The sequence below is a fragment of the Ursus americanus genome, chromosome 5 (assembly GCF_024610735.1).
Source record: "Ursus americanus isolate L20-20 chromosome 5, mUrsAme1.1.p, whole genome shotgun sequence".
Classification (NCBI taxonomy): Eukaryota; Metazoa; Chordata; class Mammalia; order Carnivora; family Ursidae; genus Ursus; species Ursus americanus.
Window position 1 is genome coordinate 10,308,388 of NC_142131.1, and position 18,544 is coordinate 10,326,931.

At 34.4% G+C, this 18,544-nt stretch overlaps 1 protein-coding gene and 1 long non-coding RNA gene across 3 annotated transcripts in view; one reads left to right on the top strand and one right to left on the bottom strand.

Moving 5' to 3' along the window:
* ST8SIA4 (ST8 alpha-N-acetyl-neuraminide alpha-2,8-sialyltransferase 4) overlaps positions 1–18,544 on the top strand; it is a 91,637-nt gene that overhangs the window by 36,793 nt on the left and 36,300 nt on the right. Inside the window, exon 4 of the mRNA XM_045808339.2 lies at positions 4,657–4,950. Coding sequence (XP_045664295.2) covers positions 4,657–4,950 — 294 coding nt within the window. The remainder of the gene's footprint in view (positions 1–4,656; positions 4,951–18,544) is intronic.
* Positions 8,578–18,544, bottom strand: part of LOC123799275 (uncharacterized) — a 106,513-nt gene continuing 96,546 nt past the window's right edge. For both annotated transcript variants that reach the window (XR_015724369.1, XR_006781551.2), the window contains 2 exons: positions 17,725–17,893; positions 8,578–8,881 (listed from right to left, as the gene is read on the bottom strand). This is a non-coding gene — a long non-coding RNA (uncharacterized LOC123799275). The remainder of the gene's footprint in view (positions 8,882–17,724; positions 17,894–18,544) is intronic.

Below are 18,544 nucleotides of genomic sequence, written 5' to 3' on the forward strand. Positions count from 1 at the left end.
AGTATTATTTTTGTGGTTTAGATACTTAAAACCCTTTATTTCATAACTGCTCAGGATTTGGGGAACATCATGGCGGAGTGGACTTGTATAATATGCTTAAGTCCTGGTAAACTGCACTCTTTCTCCTACAGGAATGTTGGGGTGAAGGATGAGCCTATTGATATTTCTTCTGGTTCTGAAAGAAATCACATGTATAAATAGTGTCGATTAAAACCCCTGTCCTACAGTCATTCTAAAACAGCTGTGCTTTTCTTTAATATGCATTATGTCCTTGGACATGTTTCTTAACCACTTTGACCTTGGTTTCTTATCTCCGAAGTGGAGATAATATGACTCCTTACCTCCAAGTATTGCAAAAAGTATTGGTTTCAGGTCTATTTAGGGCCTACTACCCTCACTCGAGAAAGTCAGAAAGACTAATAGGGTGCATGTTTTAGCTTCCCCTAGCCATTTGGAGAGGTTAACCACAAAACCTGAATAAAAAAAAAAAAAAAAAAGCAGGTATCAGAGATTCTTTGTTCTCTTGGCTCTTCAAGCTCAAAAGCAGGAAGGGAGCAGATAGGAACCACTTCCCCCGGGGCTGGGGGGCGGGGGTGGCGGGGAAAAGAGGCTATCTCCCATTTCATGGTCTGTTGATGTATGTGGTTCTCTTGGTAATGATGGCTTGCATTGAGAGATTTCAGTGTTAGTACAGAGAAATACACGTACAATGGGATTGGCCAAAAGAGAAAAAGGTGTTAATCAGGTGTTTGGAACTTGTTTAAACATTAAATGGTGAAAAAGAATAGAGTTTGGTCTGTAATCCACTCATTATTGTTTTCTTTTCATTTAATCTATGTTATATGTGTAAAGAAGTAATTAACAACCTCCTATGTCACAGTGCACACTGTCTTACCTTAGTATCTCAGCTGACTAGTTCTATAGCTAGCATAAGTGTATAACACACATCATGGGATGAATAAATGAATGGCTAAATGAATGAGCATTATCTTATTGATATTACAGACAAATAATGGTCAAGATTATTTTTTGGCCAGATTATATCATTGTAAAATAGCACAAATAGTAAATGGTTGGAAAAAGAGTTCGGAGCGTAGTATATAGTATATAGTATTTGCACAATGAACTCTCAAGACATATCTGCTGAGTTGTTGAAAGGGGGACCTCCTAGTTGCTTTAGACTATTGAGCTAATCCTTAAGGGAAAGGCAGAGTATATTGACACACCTAAGAGAGACATCTTCCTAGGGAATTCTGTGATCCTCAGGTGTTATACATGAAGTAAGTGTTATACATGAAATTTTCCTTAAAAAATTAAATGAATTATAATTAATTTAAAACATTTTATATAGCCTTGAAAGAAATGAAAGTACCTTCAGTTCTGCGTAAAAGGAATGTTGAGAGGCGATCCCATCTGGTGTGCAATCACAGAAGAAATTTCAGAGGTTTGGAGTACATTCCTGCAGCGTTTTAATGATGGAAAATAAACACAAATAAATTTAAAATTGGACAGCTTAGAGTAAACAGGGGTTTGGCCTACATACCTAATTCTGAATATATGTTTTCATGTTTTTGATAAGTCAGAAATAGTTGGACTGTACAAAAATTTAATTTGGCTAAAGAAATAGAGGTTGAGTATATTAAATATTCTTATGTACTCTGTAGTTTTCACTCACAGAAATCCATCATTTAAAAATTGGCCACTCATCAATTTTATAGGATTAAGAATAACACGTGAAATAATATGTTAATTCATAAATGCTTGCTACACATTCGGGGTACTTTCGAGTATTATAATCCCTAAGAAGATTTTTAGAGAGAAAGATGAAGAATGTTTGATTGCAAATCTATTCATAATCTTGCTCAATCAGCAGTATTGCTACTAGAAACGCTACGAAGATCACAAAAAGTCTACTGAATTGCTGGAGTGTGACACAGCTGGTTGGTTATTTTGGGTTTCTTAATGCTTGCCCTGATTATGTGGCATTCAGCTAATTATATGACAAATATCTGACTCAACTACAGAGTAGTTAATTCACTGACCACATGTGGACACAATGTTAATCTTTCCTTCCAGTGAAAAATTAGACATAATTATGCCAAGGAAAATGAATATACTAGACTCCTACAGCTAGCACACATTATATTTTATGATGTGTCCCTCTGTCATGCTATTTTCAGTACCTCTATTTCCAACCCTCACAAAGCTTGTTTGGGCTATGCTTAGGTCATAAAAACTCTACAGTAAAGCTCATGTGAGTCAATTACTCTTTGATCTCGTGGTGTTCTTTTAGATAGCGCTACAATCATTTACGATTCTTTGCATCATATACGTTGGTTTGTCTCTTAGATCAATACTGTTCTCCAGAAATATTCTTATGCTCTTAGTTTACTTTTGCTTCCTAGTGGAAAGTACCTGTCTTTCAACACCCAATTCCACTGATGAATCTCTTGTTAGTTCTTAAAAGACACGTGGCCAGACAGTTATGCTAAAGGAGCATGCTGAGTCAATCCTAAAAGTCAATCCTAAAATCCTAAAAAGTGTTAGCCAACATGGGGTAGAGGCGTTTTTAAATAAGTAATAAGAAAAAGTAATGAAAAGCGTAATGTAAGTGATTTTTTTTTTCCTCCTGAAAAGATAATGTAGTAGAATGTTATTTTTGTTGGTTTAACTAGGTTGGCTATGATTATTTTTACAGTTACAGAGAAAATGAAGTATAGATGTTATTTTTCTATTGTAGAAATTCTCTGAAAAGAATTGCTGAGGAATTGTTTTAGTGGAAAGATATATCATGTTAACTGTAACATTAACAAGTGTTGCTATTTTTACCTGAGGAAGGAGAAGTGTCTGTAATAGTGATGTTCAGAATTCGTTTTCCCCACAGTATCCAAATTCATCTTATAATTAACTTGGTTAGAATTTTAGATTATTTTTAAAGTTGGCATGGAGCACAGTTTTGGACTTGAAAAATTATCATGTCCTCAATCTTCCATGAATTCCCCAGTAAGATGTTCATTTTGGCTTCTGTTCACATGTAGCTATTTTCCAAAGCAGTCCCATTCATAGTACTCTTACTGTGATGGGAATGAATAATATCTAATCTCATATAGTACACAGATCATGTGTAGAGACAAATACTATATCATATGACATAGTGGGTATAATTAAATATATATAACTTGAAAAAATTGTTTCTAAATAATATGATGTGTTACTTGTTTTGTTTTGTTTTCTCTGAGGAGCTCGTCCTAAATAACATAGACTTTGCTTAATTGTATGAGATGTTTGTTGTGGTGGCTAAGTGTTGTCAGAGATCTACAAAGTAATAAGATCTATTAATTAAGAGAGATAAGGAAAGATATACAAGCCAGTATTTTTAACAGCAGAGCACACATTTCACTTTCTAATTAAATCTAACTTGTTCGAGAATTTAATTAAAGTGGCAAAGAACACAAGGAAGAATATTGCGAGAAACTTTCGTAACGCAGTCAAACCTGCAAAAATACAAAAAGAAGAAATCAGTTTATTTCCCCTTTTCTTTAGAGGCTGATATAAGGAAAGAAAAATAAATCGTGTGTGTGTATATGTGTGTGTTTTCATTAAGGGGTAGATTCAATAGATTTAAATGATTTTTTCTAAAGTAGCAAATTCGTTTGTTACAAATCAGAATTTTCACTTATTAACTAATTAAAACTTGCCTTTTCTTTAAGGAAATTAAAATATTTTTAAGCTATCTTTTAAACTGAGTATCCAAAGGTCTGTGTGATAGAATCAAAGAAGCATCACAAATTTGTTGAAGAAAAAATGCAAGGTGCTTTTCAAAGCTCCCTTTCAGTATAAGAATGAAATCAGGTGCAAGCACTTGAGGCCCTGGAGCTTCAGTGGAAAGAACAGGACATCAGATTCTGTCCCTCCTCCACAAAGCACAAAGCATATGTGGCGTGTTATCAGGGAAAATAGGCATTTTGAAGATGTGCTCAAAAAGAACAGAAAGAGATTTGGTAGTAAGGGCTTTTCTGAATTATTTAATATCTCAAAAAGACATATTAAATGTGACAATTCCACTTTTCTAACTTTTCGTTCCTGTTTAGGGTGGTAGAGGGCAATTGCAAATATGTTTGTGGAAAATACTATAAGGAATTATACTTTCACTTGACCTCTGGATACAGAAAAGCCACCTTCACTTGGTTATGTTTATAAAATTGTTAAAATGACTTAAGCTTGACAAGTAATGCAGATTGGAACATCAAGTCTAATATGTTTTACTTACGTATAGAAGAGTATGTGGTTTCGATTGCCTACTGCATGGCAACTGAGCTTTTGTGAATTTACCATCATATATTCGCCTATTAGGAATTCATATCATGTGGTTTTATGAAGATAACAAACAGCAAAGAGTATTCTTAGACAACAGATTGAATTAATGTAAATGACAGTTTGAGCCCTATACCAGGAGAGCACATCATTATTGAAGACAATATTCCTGAGTATGTCGTAACTTACTGAAATATAATTTTACCAGGCAGATTACTTTTTTTCCCCCAACCTGGTGAGAAGAAAATGCTTGTTCCCCATTCTCTTTTTTATGCACCCCATTTTAGGAGTGAATGTTTCATATTTATTTTTCATTTGTCCATTAATTTTTTTCCTCTTCAGGTGTAATCTAGCCCCTGTGGTGGAGTTTGCTGCAGATGTGGGAACTAAATCAGATTTTATTACCATGAATCCATCAGTTGTACAAAGAGCATTTGGAGGCTTTCGGAATGAGAGTGACAGAGAAAAATTTGTGCATAGACTTTCCATGCTGAATGACAGTGTCCTTTGGATCCCTGCTTTCATGGTCAAAGGAGGAGAGAAGCACGTGGAGTGGGTTAATGCATTAATCCTTAAGAATAGACTGAAAGTGCGAACTGCCTATCCATCATTGAGACTTATTCATGCTGTCAGAGGGTAAGTGTCTGCAAAGGACCAGTCTGTCCTTGGCACAATGGAACATATAACTACACATTTTCCCTAGACAGGAGGGGGAGCCTCAGTAAAATCTCCCAATGGATATATGTTTCCACTTTCTCTATAATAGCTACTCTGTTCACCAACTTGAATTTTGTTTATGTACCATATTATTTTAGCTCACTCTCTTTCTTGAAAAAGCAAATATTTAAACTTGGTACTTATTTATGTCTGCTCATGAACAAACTACTGGTTTTTATGTTTTGCTGTGTTAAAGAGTAGTAAGGATTCATAGTAAAGTTGATGAATTTGGGATAAGAAAACTACCAGCCGAAGGGCTAAATGACTATTGGGTAATATTGTGTAAGCATAAATGTTAGATGTATTTAAGGAGCAGTTAAGTCCCATCTGTAGTTAAGAGGCCTACCAGAGATAGAGAAGGCTGACCGAGATGATATGCCTTCATGCTCCCCCCACAAGTTCACAGATGCCATTTTTATGAATTAAGTCAACAATTACCTTTTATTAATACGAGCTTAGCTGTAAAACCTAAGAGATAGACTTTTATTTAAAAGTGGCAAGTGACCAAAAGGCCAAATTCAGTCATGCATATGTATAAATGTGTGAAATATGTAATACCAAGATAAGCAATAATGTATTTTATTGAATATCTACTGTCAGATATTGGACAGAAAAATGAAGAAGGCTGATCACTACTTTAAAGGAATACATAGGTTTTACAGTGGAAACAGATCCATACACAACTACCTAGGACATAAATGCCTGGTAAAGGGGTATATTTTCAGGAGTGTAGAATTTGTTCCTTGGGTTAGCAAAGAAGACTTAAAAATCTAACATTTAAACTAGACTTGAAGTAGTGATGGCGACAGAAAAAACCAAACAGAAGGAAATATTATTGCATTATTAGATTGAACTGAGACAAGGAAATAATTAAGCACATGATAAACTTATGAAATGAGGGAGTCCCTTGTGGAGCATTGGAATACGAAGTTGGAAAAATAACTTGTGATGTGGTTAGGAAAAGTATCAATTTTAGTTTTCATAAAGCACAGTTGTATGCGTGAATTTAGGAAAGTAAATCTTGTAACAGCTGACTCTGCATGGCAAGAAGAGGTGCTAGAGGTGTGAAGACCAATTAGACTTTTTGATTCATTGCTCATAAGATGATAAAAATGTAGGGCAGAATCAGTGGCCATGGGAAGGAAGGACAAGTTCAAGGGACCAATAAAGTAGAATGACTGGAAGTTCTAAAAGAAAAAAGGGTTTCCACACTCAGAGTTAAAAATAGTTTGCTTCATATACTGTAATTAGGACTGGCCTAAGGTGTTTTCGTTTTGTTTTGTTTTGTTATCATGATACTTTCCTTCTGGGATTTACCATTTCCTTGGTTAAGACTCAGGACAGTTTCTTGGATTGTGTTATTCTGCACACAATTAAATTGCATTCTTATAATTAGATCATGGTTATTCAACAGTCATTCTTTTGATGTTTGACATGAAGCTTCAACAAAGTAAGATAAAATACATTCATTTGGAGGATAAGTAATTTTTTTTTAATTGCAAAGATTCCTGGTAATTACAATCTGACTCCAAAGGGAAAAAAATGTGTTTTTAACAGGGTAACTTTATAAAGCATTGTGCTAAGAACACATCTTATTATTGACTCCACATGTTAATGTTGAGTATCGTTTGAGTGTGAGAAAATTTTAAAGATAACGCTCTGTCTTGTTGTCTTACCTTACACACAGACACACTCTGAACATATACCTACACACGTCAGTGATAGCTTGTTAAGATTCAAAAACGAGTATTTTATAGTAAGTGCTCATCGATTATAGGAAACTACTAAAATTTAAGATTACTCTGATTTAGTACTATTTTTAATAAACTATTTTTAGAGCAGTTTTAGGTTCACAGCAAAATTGAGAGTGAGGGACAGAGACTTGCCATATACTCCCTGCCCCCACACATGCAGAGCCCCGTTATCAACATCGTGCACCACAGCTATACCTTGGTTACAACTGATGGACCTGCATTGACACATTATCACCCAAAGTCCGTAGTTTACAGCTCACTCTTAGTTTGTACATTCTGTGGGCTTTGACAGATGTATAACAACATGTATGCACCACGAGAGTATGGTACAGAGTAGTTTTGCGTTCCTAAAAGTCCTCTGTGTTCAGGCTATTCATCCGTACCTCCCCACTAACTCATGGCAAGAACTGTTTGTTTTTTTACTGTCTCTATTGTTTTGCCTTTTCTCGAATGTCATGTAGGAGGAAGCATACGGCATGTGGCCTTTTCAGATTGGCTTCTTGCACTTAGCAATAAGCACTTAAATTCCTCCATGTCTTTTCATGGCTTGATACTCATTCTTTTTAGTACTGAATAGTATCCCATTGTCTGGATGTACCAGTTTATTTATTCAGTCACTCGTTGCCTCCAAATTTTGGCAATTATGAATACAGCTGTTATCCACATCTGTGTGTGGATTTTGGGGTAGACATAGTTTTCAGCTCATCTGGGTTAGTACTAAGGAGTATGATTGCTGGATTTATGACAGGAGTATGTTTAGTTTTGTAAGAAATTGCCAAACTGCTTCCCAAGGTGGTTGTACCATTTTATATTCTCAGCAGTGCGGGACGAGAGTTCCTGTTGCTCCACATCCTCAGCAGCTGGTGCTGTCAGTGTTCTGGATTGGGGCCATTCTAATAGTTACGTAGTGATATTTCATTGCTGTTTTAGTTTGCCCTTCTCTGATGACATAGGATGTAGGGCATCTTGTAGTTTGCATATTCGCCATCTTCATCTCTTCTTCAGTGAGATGTGTGTTGAGGTGTTCGGCCCATTTTTTAGTCAGGTTGTAGGTTTTCTTGCTGCTGAGCTTTAAGAGGTTTTTGTATATTTTGGATAACACTCCTTTGTCATATATGTCTTTTGCAAATATTTTCTCCCAGTCTGTGGCTTGCCTTCTCATTCTCTTGAAAGTGTCTTTTTTCCAGAGCATAACTTTTTATTTTTAATGAAGTCCAGCTTATCTATTATTTCTTTCATGGTTCATGCCTTTGGTGATATATCTAAAAAGTCATTGCCAAACCCAAAGTTATCTAGATGTTCTTCTATGTTATTTTTTTTTTTTTAGGATTTTATTTATTTATTCGAGAGAGACAGAGATAGTGACAGAGAGCACAAGCAGGGAGGAGAGGAAGAAGCAGGCTCCCCACTGAGCAAGGAACCCAATGCAGGACTCAATCCCAGGACCTGAGCCAAAGGCAGACACCTAACTCACTGAGCCACCCAGGCGCCCTATCTTCTATGAGTTGTATAGATTTGCATTTCACATTTCGATCTATCATCTATTTTGAGTTAATTTCTGTGACAGATACAAGATCTCTGTCTAGTTTCTTTTCTTTATATGGTTGTCTAGTTGTTCTGGCACCATCTGTTGAAAAGAATGTCTCCGGGGCACCTGTGAGGCACCACATCAGAGAACAGAAGCAAGGTTTCGGCACATGCATAGTCGGGTTCTCCTAGCAACCTCCGGCATAAGATGGCACTGGGAGACTCTTAAAAGAGAGAGAGAGAGAGAGAGAGAGAGAGAGAGAGAGAGACTATCTTTGCTCCATTATATTACATTTGCTTCTTTCTCAAACATCAGTTGACTATATTTATGTGTATCTATTTCTGGTCTCTTTACCTGTTCTGTTGATCTATTTGTCTATTCTTCACCAACATCATGTTGTCTTGCTAATGCTAGCTTTATAGTAAGTCTTGAAGTCAGGTGGTATCAGTCCTCTGACTTTCTTCTTCTCCATCAATATTGTGTTGACTTTCTGGTCTTTTGCCTCTTCATATAAGCGTTGGAATTGGTACTTTTGTTCCCTAAGTTGTATTTTATGTTTCTTCATTCACTATCAATACCAAAACACAAAATAAATGGTATGGTTGAAATGGAGCTCAATAAATTAGAATCCAGATAGAGTTGTACATGATTAACAACTGTGAATTCATACATGCTTTTTATAGACTTTCCTAAATAGAGAAAGTGCAGAGCCTTTTAATAACTAGTTCATCAATACTCTCCTTTTATGTTTCGCCTTATCCACTTTCCTTCCATAATCATTATAAACTGCTTCACAAATTCTTAAGCATTTTATTCCAAAGAGTAACAAGGTGAAACAAACTTCTGACCACTGATAAAGTTAATGGTATACTTTCTTTCGATTACTGTGCTTTAGCTGTTTTTAACAAGACTTATTTTGAATTCTCCGGGAGGAATTTACCTTGCTACTTTACTGCTTACATATCTACACTCTCCCCCTCAAGTGACAAGTGATTGAATTCTAAAAACCGTGAGACCTAGGATATAAAAAGTAGCTCTAGAGTTAGTTGCCTTTCACTTCCAAATACATTGGAAATTTGTACATGTGGTATATGTGAAAAGTAATTTCGTTTATGGAATTAATGAAACGAACACATTAATGCATGTAATGTAGCATTTCCACGTGATGTTTGCACTCTGCAAAGCTACTGAAACTCTGAAAGAAAATAAGGAAGTATGAATGCTGATGAGACAGAGATTCACATGATATGAAGACAAGAGCAAACTCCCCAAAGATCTGTTCTTTAAGTATCTGTTTTACATCTCTCTGAAACACTGTGGTTAATAAAATTCAGGAAAATAGTTTAGAGATTTTCATAGCCTCTGTTGATTATTGGAGGTTGTTGTCTCTAATAAAAGGTTTGAGCACCTAGTACACATAGTTTAGTGTGCATATAATCACTGTGTTAAAATGTGAAGGGCCTTCCAAGTACTGCAATTACAGGTACAAAGTTTAAGTGATTTGCAAAGCAAAAGGTTCTTGAACACAGTGAGAATCATTTAGATAGTTTTCATATTGCCAAGCTTCATGATTTAAACTTTTTTCCTTTCTGAAAATTGTGATGGCTTACTAACTTTAAACATCTATTTAAGTGTAGGATTTTTTTTAAAGCTCTAAAAATATAGCCATCAGTAGCAAAATTAAAAAGTCTTAGATTATGTTTTAATGAATGGTCATTCTTCCCAAGCCATATTAAATAAAATAGGAGGAAAAAATATAGGTAGATTCTAATTTTAAAACAGTATTACAAAATAGTGAAAGGGTAACCTAATGGGGACAAATAAAAGATATATTTACAAACTTAAGAGACTACGTGAATGTATTAATGTGGTTTGGGGTTGCAAACTTTTCATTGGTATTTCTTCAGAAGCTACACATGATTACATATTTTAATTATTTTGTAATTTTCATAAGACTTTAAGAATGAAGAGGGGAGTTTGAAACTTTACACTGACTGTTTAAACTTTAAAACTGACTACAAGATATAAAAAAAATCAAAGTTCTTTTTACACTTATAATAAAATTATCAACGGACAACCTACAATATCCTGAAGCAAACATCTAACCCAATGGCATAGTTTAAGATACAATTTTAAATTATAAGACATATCAAAATATTTTTTTAGAATTTTATTTATTTATTATTTTAGAGAGAGAGAGAAGGTGAATGCACGTGGGGGGGGGTGAACAGAGGCAGAAGGAGAGAGAGAATCTCAAGTGGATTCTGCGCTGAGCATTGAGCCCGATATGGTGCCCAATCTCACAACCCTGAGATCATGACCTGAGCCGAAACCAAGAGTTGGATGCTTAACCAACTGAGCCACCCAGGCGCCCCTCAAAATATAGTTTTATAAAATCTTTAGTCTTAGCTGAAAAAACCCCATTTTTATAATTACTATGATTTGATTCATAATAGCCAAGTGTTGTTTTATTGACTGGAATGGTTATACTTGATTTTCTTATTTTTTAACATGGTGAGAAAAAAATCAACATGCAAAAAGTAGATCCTCAGTTCCACTACTAAGTGATAGATAATTTCTTAAGAATTCTTCAAGGGAAGTGATTAGATAGATAAATAAATGTATTTTAAAATGACGTTTTATATGCATAAACATGTTATACATAAATTGCTGTTTCTTCATTAGAATCATATGTAGTCTTCTGCCTCTTGGTGGTTTTTTTTTTTTATGTTGGTACTTTAGGAAGTTTGCTCTTTTAGTTCTCATCTCTATTATATCTTAATTCTTTTACCTGTATTCAGATGTTTATATTTAAGAGCATAATTGATTTAAACTTTAGATTTGCTTGCAATTATTCTAGAAAATACATTCAAACACTTGACATTTGAATCCTTTGCCCCCTGATGATTATTATGAAGCATTAAAATATTTAAGCCAAAAATTAAATATTCAAGTCTTAATTATTTTATAAATTTATATGATCCATTAGTTTTATTATTTTAATTCTACTATAATTAAAGTAATGTATCTGTCCTATTTTGTCATTGCACCCTAATTGTTTTAATATCAATATTCATACAATAGGAACTATACTCTCGTTAAATTGATAAACACTTTGTATTAATCAAGATTAACACTTAGATTAAGGATTCGCTGGTCATTATTGAGATTAATAAAAGTACGTAATGCTCTATGTGTTAGCAATTCTAAAGTTATCCAACAATTCTGTAAAACAACATCTTCACCAAAATGATTTTTAAGAGAAAGATACATTCAGTTCATGTAGATTTTTTTAATTTTTTTATGAGTTCTACTTATGACTTTTGTTCTTTATCTTTTAGTGGGGAATACATATGCTATCCTTATATTTGACAAATCTTCCGAATGTTTCTTACTTAAAGGATAATTTAACAACCACAAAAGAAATGTACAAGTGTGAGGTAAAATGACTACATGACTGCTTTAAATTTGCTTGGAATTAAGAATTTTCATTGGAAATGGTCTATAACAGTGTTTCTCAAATTGGAGTTCACAGATCTATTTTGCAGGTTCTGAGAAAATGTTCTTAATCTCTTTAAAACTTGTCTCTACATTGATCCAAACTGAGAACACTGGCTTAGAGAATTTTTAAGAATTTTTTAGGAATTTGATATACAAGGTAGGTCAAAATAAAATTTCAGTTCTGTCTATGGATAGACTATTTACATCCTTCAGGCTCAAATTTGTATCCTTTAAAAAGTGGGTATTAACATAAATAATCATTTAGACTCTTTTTGGTGCTGAGTTTCATTGGTTTTTGTACTTTAATTGTTCTTACTCAAGTGAATATTCAAAGCACCATGATACAGATTTGTACTTAATTTTTACAAACATCCTCAGGATGTCTTAACTTAAACAAAAAGCTTCATTTAAACTTTGATCATCGTGATCATTGAGGTAGCTTACTAAAGTACTCCTGCTTCAAAGTCACTTCTTTTGGAATTTAAATATTCTTTATATTTTTCAAGACCATAATTAAGCTAACACACCCTCATCTGAAAGTTTCCTTTTGCTGGTAAAAGATACACACACATGCACACACACACACAAACACGTATACACACATATACACATAGGTAGGTAGGTAGATGATAGGGAAGGTAAAGGTATATATGTTTGTTAGGGAGCCATTTAGCCTATTGAGTTTATTCTTTCTTTAAATTTCTAAAATTACTAAACTTTTAAGAAAGCATAGCTCTTTCTATAAATGCAAATAATGTACAATTATTTCTGGAGTGGTGTTTGTATGTTGTATACAGGAAAAATTAAAGTAATACACAAATGCTCTACATACACACAACATATAACAACATTAAATATAGTATTAATATTTTATATACACTTACAAAGTATGTAATATACAATATAATACACTATTATAAGTAAGCATATAACATGTGATACACTAATAGTACACCATGCAAGTTGCTTTGCTAGACGTTTTGCCTGTCAAACACAGTACCGATAATACACTGGCTTTGCTTATGATGATGATTCGTGTTGATTCATGTTCAACTTGTCATCACTTAGATTTTCGAAAATTCATTTGGTTTTGCCATTGTTTAATATATAGCAGGAGTTTCCCACTTTCTATTTATTTTGTTGGTATTTATTGTGTTATCTTCAATTTATTCTTAGTAATTTCATCTTGTGTTGGGAGGATAAGTATTCTTTTCCATTGTTACTGTAAGTGACTAAAAAACTTTTGAATTATTTCCTCTTACTCAGAATATAAGATGATATTCTAATTAATTTGCATATTTCATGAACAATATACTTATTTCTTCATTTTTGTCATTAAATAAAATTATGTTTAACAATGGAATATCACTTAATATACCCTCTTAAGTTTCGCAGGCTTTTGCTGGATCAGTGAGGCTTTTCTTTTGGGATAGGCTTTTCTTTTGGCACGCAACCCCTTAAACTAGCAGGTTGTGAGTACTTCATTCACAATTTAATAATCAAGGCTATAATTTCTAGCTTGTAGATTTAAATGTAGGAAGGAATAACAAGCCTTGCAGAAATCAAATCAAGTGACATCTCTAGTTCACCTCTTATCTGTGTGGTTGTCATTCTGTTCTAAATATTTCATTAGTCGAGTATATCTATCTTTTTATTTACTTATTTTTATTTATTTTAGAGAGAGAAAGAGTGCTAATGCAGGGAGGGCTAGATGGGGAGGGGCAGAGGGGGACAGAGAGAGACAGGCAGGCTCTGTGCTCACAGTGTGTGGATCCCAACCTGGGGGCTGGATCCCAGGACCCTGAAATCTTGATGTGAGCTGAAATCAAGAGTCAGATGCTAACCAACTGAGCAGGCCAGGCATCTCAAAGTATATCTTTCTATTAAAACAAAAGCACACATTAGTTGCTTTGTTAAATGTATGATTTTTTTGCCTTGATTTTTTTTATTTGAATATAGTTGATACACAGTTACATTAGTTTCCATGTACAACATAGCAATTCTACTTCTCTGTAGTTATGCAATGCTCACCAGAAATGTAGCTCCCACCTGTCACCACACAACACTATTACAGTATCATTCACTATGCTGTGCCATTTGTTCCTGTGGCTTATTCATTCCATAATGGGATGCCTGTATTTGCCACTCCCCTTCACCCATTCTGTCCATCCACCCACTCCCTTCCTCTCTGGCAGCCATGAGTTTGTTCTTTCTGTTTATAGGTCTGATTCTACTTTTTGTTTGTTCATTCATTGTTTTTCTTAGATGTTTTTCTTAGATGTTGCATATAAGTGAAATCATATGATGTTTATCTTTGCTAGTCTGGCTTATTTCATTTAGCATAATACTCTCCAGGTCCATCCATGTTGTTGCAAACGGCACAATCTCATCCTTTTCATGTCTGCGTAGTATTCCATTGTATATATAACAATGTATGATTTTTAATATGGTTCTTAACAAATAAACAGATTGTGTCTTCACACATCTTTGAGCATCAACTTTTTTTTTCCAGTTTTAAGACTAACACAAAATTACCATTTCTTGGATGTTAGTTACTGCACTCATCTTTCAGATATGAAAATCTTTCAATTTTAAATGAGTGTGAGGATAAAAGGCTATATAAAATTAAGGTAACCCTCTGCAGGTTAAATTCTTGTGAATTGCATGAGCTTGCAGAATTTGAATTAGACCAGGCTCCCAATAGAGCCTTCAATAAAAGTAGAGACTAAAATAGACCTTTGGTAGGAAATATAAGTTCATCATTGTTATTCAAATGGATTGTTTTGGAATATTGGACCAAGTCAAAGTCACACAAGGAAAAGTAATTAAAAAATACAACTTTGAAGATCATGACATTCACTCCAAATTCTTTCTACAAACGGCTTACTTGTTTTAAATTTAGTCTTATGCCAAAAACATTTCCAAATTGTTTCTGTTTTGACCAATGAGCAACACAGCTGTAATATTTCTTTAAAAAAACACGCATCTTTCTTTAATGTTTTTGGGTAGCTAGACTACTGCATTTAGGTATTTTAAACTTCATGATATTTCCATGATGGAGTATTTCTTCCCTTGCTGGGGATGCTGATATTTACCTTCTGGTGCTGCAGTGTTTCCTGAAATCATAATCCAGTTACCCTTGTGTCACAGTATTATTTCCTAGCAGCTCCTGTCATTTATATTTCATTGTGGAATGTGAACATATAAAGGGCAAATATCTGAGAAATCATTCACAGGTGTATGGCTCAAAAAAGAAGCTATTGGAAGCACAGCTGATAGGCGGCTGCCCTTGGTCAACCTACTTCCCAATTCTTGGTTCTTTCTCACTGAGACTAATAAGTTCTGCAAAGTATCTAGAATGGCTTTTGACCAGTGGGGAAGACTTCATGGCAATCAGTGACAGTGACATATCCTAATTTTTTTTTCTGTTGGTATGCATTTTGTTCTTTTCTCCTTCTGAATCAATTTTATTCGTTTTTCAAGTCTCAGTTTAAAGGTAAGTTCCAGTTGGACACAATTCCTCACTCCTGTCCCTTTCTCAGAGATTGACATGGGTATCTTTTCTCTATTCTCTTTATAAAGGATTTAGGTCTCTAATAGAACAGTAATCAGAAAGTATTATTACTGCTCATTTGGTTCTCTATGTTGTCAATCTCATAAGTGCAAAGACTGATTTATCTATCTCTTTGTAAAACTAAGGAAAAGGATGAAAGGCCTGTATTCATTATGGTGGAGGCTGGGGCACAGGTGCAAAGATATAGAGAATGGAGTCATGAAAAAGGGCAAAGTTGTATTGAAGAAAGACTTCGAAGTCTGATTCAGGGTTAGTTCTTTAGAGCAATCAAAGAAGCAGGGCAGCAAGCTGGACGGAGGAAACAATTTTTTTTATCAGTCTGGGTACCACTGGAAATCCTTTTTACCATTTAGCTTATGTGGAAACAGAGGATAACCATGCCAATAAGGAAGGCTTGAATCTCAATAGAGATATCTTATCTTCCCAGCAACTTATTAATTAATCAGCTGGTATAGATCAAGAACCAACTTGCACCCAGTACCCACAGAATTGTAAATCAATGCTTACTAGATTGTACCTGCCTAAGGTATTGTTAGAATGAAAATGTAAGACTAAGTTCTGATTTAAAAATAAATGAACCATAATAATGAAGTGAGACACTTGGGAACATCCAGAATGAACATCTATAAATTCATCCTGGCCACCTGAGAAAGTTGCCTTAGTTCCATAATTTGGTAACTTAGTAACTTACAGTTATTTCCTATCTTGAGCATTATCTTTCAAAATCTGTATAAATACATGTATATGATTTTTTAAAATGTTAATTTATTATAGTGTTTCCTAGAGGAAAAATGGCTATTTTAAATGCTTTAGCCAGGGAAATAAATTGATTTTCATCATTTTTTTGATTCCAAGACTGAAATTTAGTATTCAGAACAAATGTTTATACTGCTATATTTAAGAGCTACGGGAAAAATTCATAAATTTCACAAGTTATATTCATTACATGCTTTTGGCTGTTTATTGCCTTACTACTTTCAAGACCCAATCCTGTAACAAGTGGTAGAAAGTATATAAATAACCTTAGAAATTCCCTTGTTTCTCTGACCTCTCAGGAAAAAAAAAAGAAAAAAAAAGAGGAACACTGATCAATATGCAAACTATGTATTGAATTAATCTGCATAAAGCTATTCTAATATAAGTTCAGGTGACTGGGAATTTATTACATTTGGAGATTTTTTATATACACTAAAATAATTCTGAATTTAAAATAAAAAGCAAATATATAATAATGAAATTTTAAGCAGTAAGCATGACTAGATACTGAGTTTGCCAAGAAAGGTTATTGAATCAACTACTCCATAAAGCTTTAAAAAAATTTTGTCGTTTCTTACTTCCATAGAATAACTTAGATGTGGTTTAGCTTGAAGAGAATACTTTCGATTGGGTGTTTCCATAGGATTGATCATAGTCAATCAACTAACTCTGTCTCCTAATATGGTTGCTTAGATGATCGCAGTCTCAGGCTACAATTTCCAAATTATGGCTTAGATATCTGAAATGCCAGCTGGTACCAAGATACCAGTAATATATGAGAAGAGCATAAGGCAAAAGACTTGGGACTTGGATACTAGAATTTTCATGTAGGAAATAAGTTATTGACAGAGTCTGTCACATATTTCAAAGGCCCATGTGACAGCATACCGTGATCCCTTCTGGCAAGAGATCAAGGAGAAGGTCATCTCTCCTTTTTCTCTCTTCTCAACAGCCTTACCCCAAATCATTTAAAAATCTGGGGAGTGAGTAAGCATACTGTACCAGAATAAGGGCTTTGACTATATAAAATATTTTAAAAGTCCTTTTAACAATTCCTTTTAGTTATGGGTTATATAAAAACCAAAAGTTGGAAAGCATGTTGGAGCAGGCTAGAAATTCTATTTTCTACAGGTTCACAGTTGGAGCCATATACCTGGGATTGACTTCTCGTAAATAAGACATTTACATTTTCACAATCCATAGATGAAATAAGCCAAGGAAAACATTCAGAGAGACAAGAGAAAGAGCAAAATTATAGACCCCTAGTAAAAACCAGTATTCAGTGGTAGGAAGGGAAACCACACTGCAGCTGTCAGTCTGATAATTCTACCAGCTTGCCCTCACCAACGCACATCCCAAACAGCCAAGGGCTATTCTCTGTCCCCCACTAATATGCTGAATGATGTTCCTTTTATGCATTAATAAATGAATGTGCTCTACCTTCAAGATAGGGCTTGTGGTTCAATATGATTTTCTGAAGACTATATTTCAACACAATATATTTGTTGACATATGTGGGAAATAGTGTTCAATAGTTTGAGAACCAATCAAATCACATTATATAAGTTGTAAATTCTTACGCTTCTTTTCAGTGTTCATTGTCACACTTATTTCCTCCAATTGGGGGAGACTGGTGCTGTCACTTCAGGGGTCTAAATGAAAGTAAAATCCTGAAGTATTTTCTCAGTTCTTGAGAGAAGATCATTTCTACCATATCTTAAGAACTTCAGCCTTCTGTATGTTGTACACCTAAAACAAATATAGTATTGTATATTAACTATACTGAAATTAAAATTAAAAACTTACTAAAAAAAAAAAAGTCAAACAACAACAACAATAAGAAAACTTTAGTGTTCTAATGCACCATTGTTACTCCTTGTCAGTACCTTAGAGTCCCGCCTAGATGGTAGAATTTTTAAATGTGCCATGAAGGCTTTCTCATTCCTTAAAAGACCTTACTTCTATATAGTTTGAACAATTTTAGTTTTGATAAGACATAACCACCTAAATTTCAGGAGAGAGGATAAAGTAACTGAAACAGTAAGGTATATAAAACTGAGAGCTAATTCTTACCGAATGGCAAATAATTTGTTGGGAATAAAGGAAGTAATTAATCATAAAGGCCCAATGAATAGACTTGGAAAATTTGGGGAATAAGAAGTGGAAAAGATGTGGGTGCAGCAGTCCTGGTGATTTCTGTCCTCCTGTTGCTCCTTACTCTGCATCTTTATCCAGCTGGATCATGAAGTTGGGCATTGCAATTAAGGTCAGCACCAAAAACTTGCCAGTGACAAGTCACTGCTCTGTTAGTGGGTAAATGCCTGCTGCTTTCTTGTTTTCACGTGCGTTTGTACCAGACCTCATTACCTCAGCAATGGGATTACTTAGCTCTATTTACTG